The 12,752-nt window shown below is 39.1% G+C and overlaps 1 protein-coding gene across 1 annotated transcript in view; it reads right to left on the bottom strand.

Annotated features, from left to right (window-relative positions):
• Positions 1-370: 370 nt before the first annotated feature.
• Positions 371-12,752, bottom strand: part of LOC135405095 (microtubule-associated protein 1B-like) — a 134,648-nt gene continuing 122,266 nt past the window's right edge. Inside the window, exons 5-7 of the mRNA XM_064639808.1 lie at positions 4,889-11,003; positions 2,475-2,713; positions 371-1,813 (exon numbers count right to left, since the gene is read on the bottom strand). Of these exons, the coding sequence (XP_064495878.1) occupies positions 1,658-1,813; positions 2,475-2,713; positions 4,889-11,003 (6,510 nt within the window). The 3' untranslated portion in view covers positions 371-1,657. The remainder of the gene's footprint in view (positions 1,814-2,474; positions 2,714-4,888; positions 11,004-12,752) is intronic.

Here is a 12,752-nt window from a genome sequence, read left to right as displayed (position 1 = left end):
AGAAGGAAGGGAAGGGGGAAAGGAAGAGAGAGAGGAAGGAGGAAAGGACAGGGACTTATTTTAGCTTATTGCTTATTCTATCTTTTTTCAAGATCTTGTGAGGATTGAGAATGTAGCTTACAACCCTTGTAAATATTAGGCAATCAACATTTCAAATCCCATTTTCTGTTGTTATCAATTTTACCAGCAGGGTGCCCCTTCCATGCTGCTCCCATAAAAGTGTTGGCAGTTGACTATTTGCAACAAATTTTACCTCAATATCCATTCTCACTAGAACCTTAAACAACATTAATTTATCTTACAAGACTACTAAAAAATTGCCTTCACCTGAAAAATTTTTCTTTGCATTTTCCTGTAAATGAAAACTTTTGTTAAAAATCCATTAAAAGTTCACATGGCACTGAAAAAAAGTTTTCTGTACATTTGTTCCCATATTTGCTCTTAAATTAAACGAATAAAATAAGACAAAGGAAGATTGAATACCGTACAGACTTGCAGGTAACCTTTTTCATCATCCTGAATATTTTACCAAGTTTTGCAGCTCTGATACTGGACACCACTTCAATCTTGCTTCCACAATACAAAAGAACCTTTCAAAAAAAATACTCATCTTGCCTTGAGTTGTCCTGGTGCGTCAATGAGTTGTTCACAGAAGTAAGATATATAATTCATAGCACCAAGCTGTTTGATCAGTCTGATAGGTTTCTAGTACACACTTCATGCACACTCACACTTCTTTACTGGTGCAACTATGATTCTACACAGTTGTTTTATAAATTTGCTGTCTCAACATTAAAAAATAAGTGCATCAAGTTTCTTTGTACATTCAAGTCACTTTCTAAGGTAAATTGTCTACTGTATGTACTCCCAACTGCTTTGGTATTTTGTTTCAGTTAATGGACAGTGGACATGGGTGTTTAAGCATGTGTACTGGTCAGTTGTGACTGGAGTGAGTGGAGTTTTACTGGAAGCATGTCTTAGACCAACAATTTTGCATGTTGAAAGAAAGGTTTTAGAATTCTCAATGGGGTTCAGACTACATGCATATTTGGCCTACGATTGTTATGGGATGTCAGTATGCAGGGTTCAAATTAAAGTGGAAAACTGCTAATGAGCATTTAGGTTATATGTCCCTTCCTAGCCACATTCTGCTTATTATTTTGCACCTAACTTAATTCTGTAAAGTAAGAATCTCCTTTGCAATAGCTCAGATTGATACAAATTTAAAACCTCCTTTTCGTGTGAGTGCATAAACTTCTATTGCCACGAGACTACTGGAGATTTAATTATTTATTACTTTTTCCTCCTACTTCTCTCTCTCTTTTTCTCTCTTTGTAATTCTTTAGAGGACAAATGCCTTTACCTGGCAGAAGTCACTTGGAGTTGCTAGTACATGGTTTCCAAACATTCAGTGGAGATGAAACTGGATCTGTATTTTCACCGTAATTTTGACCCTACTATGGGAATGCTGTTATTTCCCTCAGCAATCACCAAAGACTGAAAAATATTAGTGACTTGCATCACTGTGATACGGTATAGCATTTTTCAGGTATACAGTTCAGCAGCTGAAATAGATGGGTTGAATTTTTAGAAAAGGTGTTTTCAAACTGAAGAATTTCTGGAAAAAAGGTAAATCTTGTGGTGCATGGTCTGATTCTTACAGTTCAATCTTGCATGCGGGAAAAGATTCATCTTGCATAACAACAGTGCTGCTGCTTGCCAAAACCATGATGTTGAGGTCCTGCTGTTTCTCATGGGTCTCTTGGTACCATTCTCTCATCACTTCTGAGTCATGGGTTGGGATTAAGGTCACCTGCAACACAAAACAGGAGAACTCCTGAGGAATGGACAACAGAAGCAACTGATAAGAAAAATGTCTTTGTAAGAAGTCCTAACCAACAAGTATGATTCCCTTTTGGAAAGAGTGGATCAGAAAAAAATAAATAAACATGTAGATAAGATAAAATGACTGAGAAGTTTATCAAAACAAAACCTTGGTTCTCTAAGGTGCTAAGGTGCACCTTTCCAGAGAAGTAGCAGTCTGTAGTCTGCACCAATAGCTCTTCAGATTATGGTCAAATATTTTGTTTACTTATTACTTCATGTTGGAAAGGCACATGATGTTTCCAAGTGTGCATGTTTACCATATAAACCATGAAACATTCCTACTTAAAAAATGTAAGGTTTCCAAACTTGGATTATATAGGGTATAGCAACAAGATCAAGTAGACAAATGGCCCTGTAAACCATTTCCCAGTTGTTTTATTTTCCAGAGACAGGTCAGAAGGGCCAGAAATGGGGAAGCAGCTGAGTATGGTGCAGCTCTGTGCCTCACTTGTGTGTCCTCTCATATCACTGGTGAAACAAGGTGTCCAGGCTGGGAACTCCTGTCTCCAGCAGCCACTGCTCACTCCAGAGGCACTCTGGCTTCCTGTAGTTGCTTCCCATAGAAGATTAAATTTCAAAGAGCCTACCTGCATGTTACTGTCCCACTGGGCCTTGCCCTCCAGCAGGGAGTCCAGAACAGCCCTGCTTGGCTCCTCAGATGCAGAATTGTTCCCGCTCACCACATAGTAGGATGACCGCACCCTCTTGAAAAACTCAACATCAACATTTTTTCTATTGCTGTGGTTGGGAATGTACACCAGATCCAAATACATCGGAGGCCCTGGAGGGACTGCTGTAGAGTTTGCAGACTTACTATTCCCAGGTTCTTTGGAAATCAAACAACAAAAGAATATCACAGGCTAGTTATACATTTGTTAATTACCACTATAACTGCTGAGATTATATTCTTAAAATTGCTAGCATTAGTTAAACATTACATAGCTACAATTGTACTTCTGTGTCCCCTGAAACACTTATGGCATTACCCTCCTACATCTAATAACACATTCCAACTTTGTTGTCTGCCAATTACAATTGTACTGGGAGGAAAAAAATGGAATAAAAATAACTATATAATACAATAATAACTCACTATCACATAGCCAACATTTGATTGAACCTTTCCCAGTAATATACTACTATTATCCAACAATTACTATGCGGGTCTGTGATTACTGAATTACCATTCAATAAATGGCAGTATTATTTTCCAAGTTAAGAAGTACAGCTTTTTGAAAGTCTCACGTATGCATGATTATAAATGCTAGGGTCACACAGGGAGCCATGCAGAAGTGGTCCTAAGATTTGGAGTATCAGCACATACCAAGACATAGTAGCTGTTGATATGCTCACTGTCTTACACATGCATCAGGAAGATACTACATGTGAGCAGAAAGAGGGGCAAAGGGGAACTTGGGGAGAAAAGAGAATCTTCCTAAAGCAATTACTGCAGGAAACTGAGAACAAATGTTTGTTTGCCTGCTGGATCCTTATTTGCATACACAAACTAGCCACTTATCACAAAAAGTAGAGGGAAACATGTTTTTGCTGCTATACATAGTGTAGTATTTGTTCTAAGAAGAGGTCAAAAGGAAGTTCAAAGTTTAAACACTCACATTAAACTGACAATCAGGATTCAATTATTTATTTTATCTAGACGATCACTATTTATGTTTTATTGACCTCCTCATGATGCTACAGAGGATGAAACTTGTTAAACTAAATTATCTGAACAATGCACTCTATTTAGGATCACATATTGTAAATACAGGAAAGTCCAATACATTTGTCTAGTGTGACCTGCCATTCATCATAGGACAATATGTCAAATAAACATCATAATATGATAAGATTTCCTGAATTAGAGAGTTTTTAACTATTTGGTTATGTTACAAAATCTTTTATCATCTTTTATTATAAAAAATCTGTGATACATCTTTCTGAATTGTGGATACCAACATTGGATAAAATATTAGACACTACATTTTACACAAATGTCATTATCAAATATAGTTTTGTCTTCAGCACTAGAATATACCTGTGAAGTATGCTTCAAGGAAGAAGAATCTAATATAAAACTGAAGTGCCGGAGAAATGTACAGCATGAGGAACTGCACTGCTGCTTTGAAAAACATCTACTTAGAGAGACATGCAAATAATGGTGTAAGAAAGAACAGTGGACCACTTAAAATGATGAAGCTACAGATAGCTGAATGCTGGTTTGCTTGTACTGAATCCTAGACTTGCTCCTTGTAAAAAACACTCAGTAGAACATCAGTCTTGACAAGAGCAAAATCCAAGCATCCCCAAAACACTCTCTAACAAAATCTGACAGAAACAAAATATTAGCATAATGTGTCCTTCAGTAATCTAATTCATATTTCATTACTACTTGGAATATACAACATTAATTCAAAATTACACTAGTTTTCTGTATGTTTAGTCATCACTGATGGCATAAAACTTTAACTGAATTATGTAATATACATGCTCAACTCACTGAAAGTGCTCTTACAACTGTTATATTTTTTAAAAAATACTTTTTCTAAAATTAATCCAGCAAAGTAATAAAAGTGTCCAATGTCTGATTGTACCTATGCCTCTCACAATATTGAATTGCATTATTTTATGTTAAGAACATTATGCCTACATGAGTCTTACAATGAATAAAGTGATTTACTTTACTGATTCACCTACAGAAGTAGTACTTTTAATTCTATTAGTTGGTTAACATTTCAGACATTTAGTAATAAGTTCTTTATATTTGATGTACCCTCTCTAATTCTTTACATCTGAAAAAACTGACACATCAAGTTTATCAGATTTCAAAAGTTAATTCAGTAAATTTCATTCATTTAAATATAGCCATAATACATCAGATTTATATTTAAAACATGAACTTTCTTTGGGGGTTTGCTACAAACCACATTGTCAGCTGATATAAGGGCAACCTAACGTCACTGCAACAACAAAGAAAATCTTAACATTAGGGAACCTATACCTGTGGTTGCAGTCTTTGCTGACTTGTATGTTGTTGTATTTGCTGCATTCTTGGTGTCCTTGTCTTTCTCTTCCAATTGAGACTTTACTTCTGGATTAGAGATATTTTTGGTTGCTTTCTCCACAGACTCCTTCTTTTTTGGAGAAACTGTTTTGGAATTTTTGTCTAAAGATTCTTTTCCAGCTGGTTTGGGTAAAGCCATTTGTTTTGATTTACCATCACTTTTTTTAACAGGAGAAGACAACTTGGTCTTAGTACTCTGCTTTTTTGTCTTTGTCTTTTCTTTGAGGTCCTTCTTCAAAGGTTTACCCAAATTCTGGTCAGTGGGCAAAGTCTCTGGATCAACCATAGAGACATCAGGGTGCCTAGGGGAAGGGCTGTGATCCTGCATCGGTACAGGTGGTGGGTCAATTCGTTTGTACGTAATCGTCTTATCTGCCAGAATGGTTTCTGACTCATCTTCTGAATCAATGTTAGCATCTGCAGTGATGGAAGGGCATTCCTCAGTCTCAGGGGGAACATCTGAATCAGTCTGAGATGGGGCAGACTCACTCATGGATGTGGGAGGGGTTTCGTCACACTTCTGCCCTTGCTGCTTTCCCCCAGAAGGTGGCTGAGCTCTCCCAGATTGAGTTAATGGTTTCTTTTGATATTGAGACTGTTCTTCACTTGCAAACCACTCAAGGGGATTTGGGTTGATAAATGAGGGTGAAAGTTCAGGTTTAGGATGTTTATATTCGAAGGAGGACACAAGGCATAAGTCAACATCTTGATGGGATTCAGCTAAAGGTTTTCCTGGAGTAAAATGTGCACTTGCTTCATAGGAATAGCTAGTAGCTTTGGATGATCTGGTAGTTTTCCCAGTTGTCTCAAATGAGTAATCTGTGGCTTCAGGTGAGCTGGTGGCTTTCCCTGTTGTCTCATAGGAATAATCTGTGGCCTGAGGTGACCTAGATTTTGAAACTGCCCCATAGGAGTAGCTAATATCCTCTGGTGACCTAACAGTTTTCTCTGTGGCCTTGTAAGAATAATTGAGTTCTTCTGGTGACCTGCTGCTTTTCTCTGAATCTTCTTTTTCTGGGCTGATTAAAGGTTCTGGACTGTGCTTTGTTAGGGGTTCCTGGTAACCAAATGCTTTGACAGAGGACACTTGTAAAGATAACGAAGCTGACACAGCTTCTGTGATTGCAGGAGATGAATCTGGAAAACTAGGAGAGTACAGAGGAGAAGATTCCCTTGGAGTTAATGGAGATAGGTCAGACTTTGGTGAAAGCTTTTCTCCTAGGCTCTGCATCTTTTCTGAGATAAGAGAAGAATGTAGTGTCATATGTTTGGGTGGAACAGCACCTGAAAAGGTTTCTTCTGGCAATGGTGAAGTTAACTGGGAATGTGTATGAGCTGATGAAGTCGAGGATGAAACGTCAATTTGAGAAACTGAAATAATTTCTGAAATGTCCTTCTCCTGAGAGTAAGATGACTGCTCCACAGGGGAAATCTTCCATGCAAAAATAGAGTCCTGTATATTTGAAGGGCTGTAATCTACTTCTGTTGGTCCATTTTCAGATATATGGTGTATACTAGTGCCTACAGCAGGATAGTCTGGAGATTGCCTACTAAAGTCCATTGTTAAAGACTGCTCAGGAGACTCCTGACCAAATTCTATTGACATAGTTGACTGCTCAGGAGATCTGTGATTGTGCACTGGGGTTCCTGATTTTGTAGTTTTAGGTGAGAAATCTGGTGGAGAAATTGACATGGGCCTTGGGCATTCTTCCTTAGATGGAGACATGTCTGTTTCCTGAAACATTGTTGGTGTTTGTACAACTGACACTGAAAGGGAATCATCAACTTCAGTAGAGTGGGGTGATCCAACCTCAGCATGCAAAGAAGGAGACACATCATCAGTAGTTGGTTCTGGAAATGAACTAGTAGCAACAGATGCTGTAGAGACAGAAGCTACTCCTTCTATATGGGAATAGGTGTCTTCTGCTACAACCTCATCAACTGGAGTTGCAGATGTGTCAGAAACAGTGCCTTCAGAAATTGACATTTTGGTGTCTTCTTTTAAGGAACCAAACTGACCAATATCTATTTGAGTAGGTGAGAGATCACCTGCTAACTTCTGCTCATCCAAGACCAGTGAAGACTGGGAGTTGCTGGGTTCTGTATCCCCCATTTTCCTTTCTAGGCTTAAACCTTCCTTAATTACCATAAACTCCATGCTTTTTTCATCTTGTTTTTCTTGGAAAAGGCTCACAGAACTGGCTTCAGAAGCTGGGCTCATCTGAACAGGTGATTTTTCTTTTTCAGGTTTCCCCTCAGAAGGATTTCCATAATCTCTGGTGGGAGACTTTACATCAGCACTCAGAAATGTATCATAAGTGGTCTCTGAACCTATCAGTGGTGGACTCCGTAGAAGCAAGAGAACCTTTTCAATAGGAGATTCTAAATCTGGCACAGGCTCATCCATAGGGCTTATTCTGGGTTTTACAGACTCATCTTTGTCTTCACTGAGTTCAAAGATAACCGGAACTTCTGTTAACTTTTCACTGGTTTCAGAGGGAAGCTGACTGGATTTTTCATCAGTGGGAGATGGATAATAAGGCGTGTGGCCAGCACTACCAGCAGCAGACTGTGAGGGAGATGCTACTTCTAACGTTTTATCATCAGGGCTTGCACAGTGCTCTTTGACAACTTCTTGATGTACATCAGACAATGTAGCAATGGATACAGGCTCAGCCAAGACCTTGATCTCACTGGGAGTGAGTGAAAAGTTCACACTGCGTTCACCCAGTGGTGTTTTGGCAACAGGTGATGGAGGGGACAAACTCTTAGCTGGGGTCTTGGCTGGACTGTGTTTTCCATCATCTTCTGGATAGGCTTCTTTGATTTCTAATTTGTCAGTGCCTTGGACTTCATTTCCTTTTTGACAGTATACATCTTGGAATGCAGATTTACAGAATTTGTCTTCCTCTAATGAAGAAGGTGGTGAGATGGTAGAAGCTGAGGCATTATAGTCTTTACCTTCTGTGGCCTCTGTTTTGGATCCCTCTGATAATCCATTAAAAGCATCTGGAAGTGGAGAAAGTTTAGGTCTAGCAAATTCTTGAGAGTACAGTGATGTCTCATACTTGGTAATGTACATATATTCTTGAGAAGGTGACTCACTTTCCTCATTGTTAATTTCATCATTCATGACATCACGGGGTGTAGACATTTCATCCATTGGAGTTGGTTCACTGGATATTTCAATGGTAGACTGTGTATAACCTGAAGTAGCAGTGAATTCCTCAGGTGGATCTTCCCTATCTTCTTCATCAGAAACAGCGGCTTCACTTTCTGAACCACCAGGTAATGTTTCATCACGAATAGAAGAAGCCAGTTCAACTGTTGGAGACTGAGGTTCTGAGTGTTTTGTTGGTGTGAGTAGGCCATATTTATCTTCAACTTCACCAGTTTCTCCATCCTTGTCTACCACAGCCATCACATAATCTTCTTCAGCTTCTATTTTTTCAGTTTCCTCTTCATCTCTAATGTCTTTTGCTTTGTCTTCTTCCTCTTCTTCAGTCTCTTCAGTTTCTGCCTTTTCTACTGCTTCTTCCCTGTCTTGCTCAGCCTGTTCATCGGATGCCTCATCATCTGCGCTTTCAATATATTTTTCAGCTTTAATATTAGCATCTGCTTCAGTCATTATTTCTTCTGAACTCTCTTCCATTTTTCTTGCTTTCTTCATATATGGTTTTGTGGTGACCAGTTGTGTCTTTACCTTCTCATCTTCACCTTGTTCTTCAGCTTCTTCTGTCTCTGCCTTTTCCTCATAATATCCTCCTTCATATGATTCTTCCAAGACAGTTCCCTCATCTTCAAACTTTACATGATCATCAACCTTGTGCTTTTCCACATATTCCAATTCTTCAGGTGTTTGTCCACACTCACCCTCAGCCTCTGTGGTAGTTACGCCTTCATCAGAGGACTCAGCAGGTCCTTCATTATCTAATTTTTCTTTTTGGACTTCAAAGACCTCTTTTTGTTCTGTGCCAGTGAGTTTCAGTTCATCTTCTATAAGTGCAACTTGAGGTTTCATTTCTTTTATTGCTTTTATTTCTTCAGCTTTTATTTCCTCAAAATCCTTTGTTAAATCCTCTGGTGAAGACATAAGGGATCTCTCAACTTGAAGTTCTTTTTCACTAGCTGTAATTTCTGCAGCTGCTACAGTGGTGGTAGTGGTTCCAACTGCTGCAAGGGCAGCTTGAGTTCCACTGATTTCAATCTCCTTCTTCACAGTCTTAATTTTTACTTTTTCCTTTGGCTTTCCAGCAGATATTGCTTCTTTTTTAGCAGGTTCCTCCTTCTTTTGTGGTTTAGGCTTTGCTGCTGGCTTTTTGACTTCAGTCGAAGGAGCAGATGTCTTCTTTGTTTCTTTAGGAACCTTCTTGATGTCTTTTCTGATTCCTTTTTCTTCCTTCTTAATTTCCTTCTCTTCTTTTTTACCTTCTTTTTTAACTTCCTTTGGTGGAGCTTCTTTCTTTACTTCCTTCTTAGTTTCCTTCTTCTCTTCCTTTTTCATCTCTTTTTTAACTTCTTGCTTAATCTCTTCTTTTTTGTGTTTTTCCTCTTTTTTGATGGGTGTTTTCTCCTCTTTTTTAGAAACCTCTTTCTTTGGTTTTTCTTTTTCCTCTTTCTTTTCTTCAGGTTTTGCTTTGACTTCCTTTTTCACTGGCTTGTCCTTTACCACTTTTGGTTTTACATCTGTAGCTTGTTTTTCAGGAGTTTCATATTTTACTAATTGCTCTTCTTTACTTGTTACATCTTTTTCTGCCACTATAGGTTTGGTCTCCACTTTTGCTGGTTTCTCTTTTTTAACTGGAACTTTTTCTTTGCTTTCCAATTTCTGAAGCTTTTCCAGTGCTGGACTAGGTTTTGCAGGCTCCAGTGTTTCTTCTTTAGACTCCTTTCTGACAGACTTGCTTGGTGTCTTTGCAGCAGGCTTCAGACTCTCCTTGCTGTCTGTTCGCTGTTTCAATTTTGCTTGTTTCACAGATGGACTAGCAATGTTTCCAGTTAGGTCTTTTTGTGTAACCATTGGTTGTTTAAGAAAGTCTAAGTGTTTGAGTTTTTCTAGTCCTTCTAGAATATTATATTGGGTGCTGTTTCCAGGAAACAGAACTCGGATTATTCTTTCAACAGGATTAGCTGGTTGCCATACAATCAGGGATGAGACAGAGGTGAAATAGGATAATGGAATGTCTAGTTCTTGGCCATTTGGTAGCAGGAATTCGGCTTCATCTTTGCTAGTACCACTCCACTGCTGCATAAAATATTGCACCTCTTTGCTATTTTTAACAGGATTAAGCACATACATCTCAAGTTTGCCAACTCCCATTTTCTGAAATAAAATGATGGGGTCAGTGGTATTCCCTACATTTCTGAAAAGAGGTTCTGGTTTCATAGACAATTTATTTAAATACTGGAGAGTAAACCAAGCTTCTTCTACACTCCTTTTTACTCTAAAGTCAGGATTCAGGTTCTTCAGGTTCTCAGGTATATTAAGGAATACGACTCCTAAATCAGGTGAGATCAGATTTTTCATCCAGTCACTGTTGGTAGTAGACCCTTGGGACTGTTCCTCTTCTAACTCAGCTATCTTTCGTTGAAGCATGCTATTGACTCCTGGCAGGTTATCATCTCCAATGTGAGTGAGTAGAATGGAATCTACTCTGTCCAAGTGCCGGATAAGTTTCCAAAAGCAAGATTTTCTTTCAGATCCTCCATTGATAAGCATGTTGAATCCATTCACTGCAAACAATGCAGAGTCCCCTCTTCCACCAGGGAAAATATAACAGCAGGGTTTGGAGAGTTTCAAGAAGCCTCCTGAAGTTGGAGGTTCCAAAATGTCAAAGGGTGATGGCACTTCTACTGATTCTGACAGATACTCAGTGAATTCAGAGAGTCCTTCCATTTTGGGCAATATGGAAGCTGAGTTGAGCTTAATGTTAATAAAGTCTTGAAGGTTGTGTCTGTCAAGGTTGGAATTTTTCCATTCTCCTTCCTCAGGGCAGAAAAGAGTTAAGCTGGCTTTGTTGGCAGGGTGTGTGGTGCTCAATAATTCACCAATCTAGGGTTGTAAAACAAAACCACAAGAAGATGCATGTAAATTAATTTGTTAATGACAATTATTATCAGTACATAACGCTTCCTGATGAGATAAAATCTTTTTCATTCGCTTCTGCACTGTTGAGTACCCATCCTAGAAGCTAAAGGAACCTGTGAGTACAATTAGTTTTCTACTGCATTTTTTTTAAATGCAAAGCTTATGAGGAAAGGTCCCTTCCTCACGGCCTAAAGGAGGAAAGTACTCTGAGGTTCCCCCACCCCTCCTCTACCCTTTATAGGACAGTACAAACTTTTATTTAGAGGGGATGAGGGCTATGAAGCTAATGCTGCCAGAGGTGCCACTATCTCTGCCATTGGCTCATGGGTCTCCCTGCTGCTCCTGCCCATTCAGAAGAGCCAGCCAAATATCTAAGGGAAACAGCACATCCTCTTAACAAGAAGACAGTAACTGCAGCCCAGAGAAGGCTAGCATCCTCCTGGGGCAGCTGCCTTCCTCATCCCCTCCTTACACAGGATGTATTCCACAACACCACAGTTCTTTCTGCAGACTGACTCCTGACTCCCAGACGGCAGGACAGTTTTCCAGAATACTAAGAAATTATTTATTGCATCAAAAATGCAAACAGTTGCAAGTTTTGTATTTGTGAGGCAAATATATTTATATATGTTCTATTGTTCTGGTTTTGACTGGGGTAGAGTTAATTTTCTTCACAGTGACTGGTATGGGGCTGTGTTTTGGATTTGTGCTGAAAACAGTGTTGATAATACAGTGATGTTTTAGTGATTGCTGAACAGTGCTTACACAGAGTCAAGGCCTTTTCTGCTTCTCAAATCACACCACCAATGAGTAGGCTGTGGGTGCACAAGGAGCTGGAAGGAGACACAGCCAGAACAGCTGACCCCAACTGAGCAAAGGGATATTCCATACTGTATGATGTCATGCTCAGCATACAAAGCTGAGGGAAGAAGGAAGGGGAGAACGTGGAGTGATGGTGTTTGTCTTCTCAAGTCACCATTGCTCATGATGGAGCCCTGCTTTCTTGGCTATGGCTGAACACCTGACTGCCCATGGGAAGCAGTGAACTAATTCTTTATTTTGCTTTGCTTGCATGTGTGGCTTTTGCTTTTCCTATTAAACTGTCTGTCTCAACCCACGAGTTTTCTCACTTTTACCCCTCCGAGTCTCTTGCCCATCTCACTGTGAGGGCAGTAAGCAAGCTGGTGTATGGGGCTTAATTGCCAGCTGGGGTTAAACTATGACAAATATATATAAAAATACACATTATATCATATTATGCAATATATGATATATTATAATGCTTTATATATATATATCGTTTTAGAAATAAAATAATATAAATTCAAAGCTAAAGAAAGAGCCAGAACAAAAGTGTTATGGTTAAAATCAATCTTGTTATTATTTTTATTTTAAACACTTGGATCACAAAAGTGAAAATCTAGAATACCTCCATTAATTTTGACACTGTTTAATAACATGTGTCCTAGTTTCAGCCAGGACAGGGTTAATTTTTTACAGAAACCGGGAGAGGGGAGTGGCCAGACCTTAATGTTATTTGATACCCTCTCATGTCATTGCCAGGGGTGGGGGAAAGGGACTGTCTCTGGATTTGGAGGATGTGGTGGGGGGAAACAGTTTTCCCCCTGAAGTTATAAAATGGTAAAACCCCAGGGGGTGATGACCCTTGAGGTTTTACCCAATGAGCGCTTCTGCAAAATATAAACATATCAC

This window comes from Pseudopipra pipra, chromosome W (assembly GCF_036250125.1).
Source record: "Pseudopipra pipra isolate bDixPip1 chromosome W, bDixPip1.hap1, whole genome shotgun sequence".
NCBI classification, from domain to species: Eukaryota; Metazoa; Chordata; class Aves; order Passeriformes; family Pipridae; genus Pseudopipra; species Pseudopipra pipra.
Note: the sequence above shows the minus strand (reverse complement) of the source record. Positions and strands in the feature narration are given on the sequence as shown.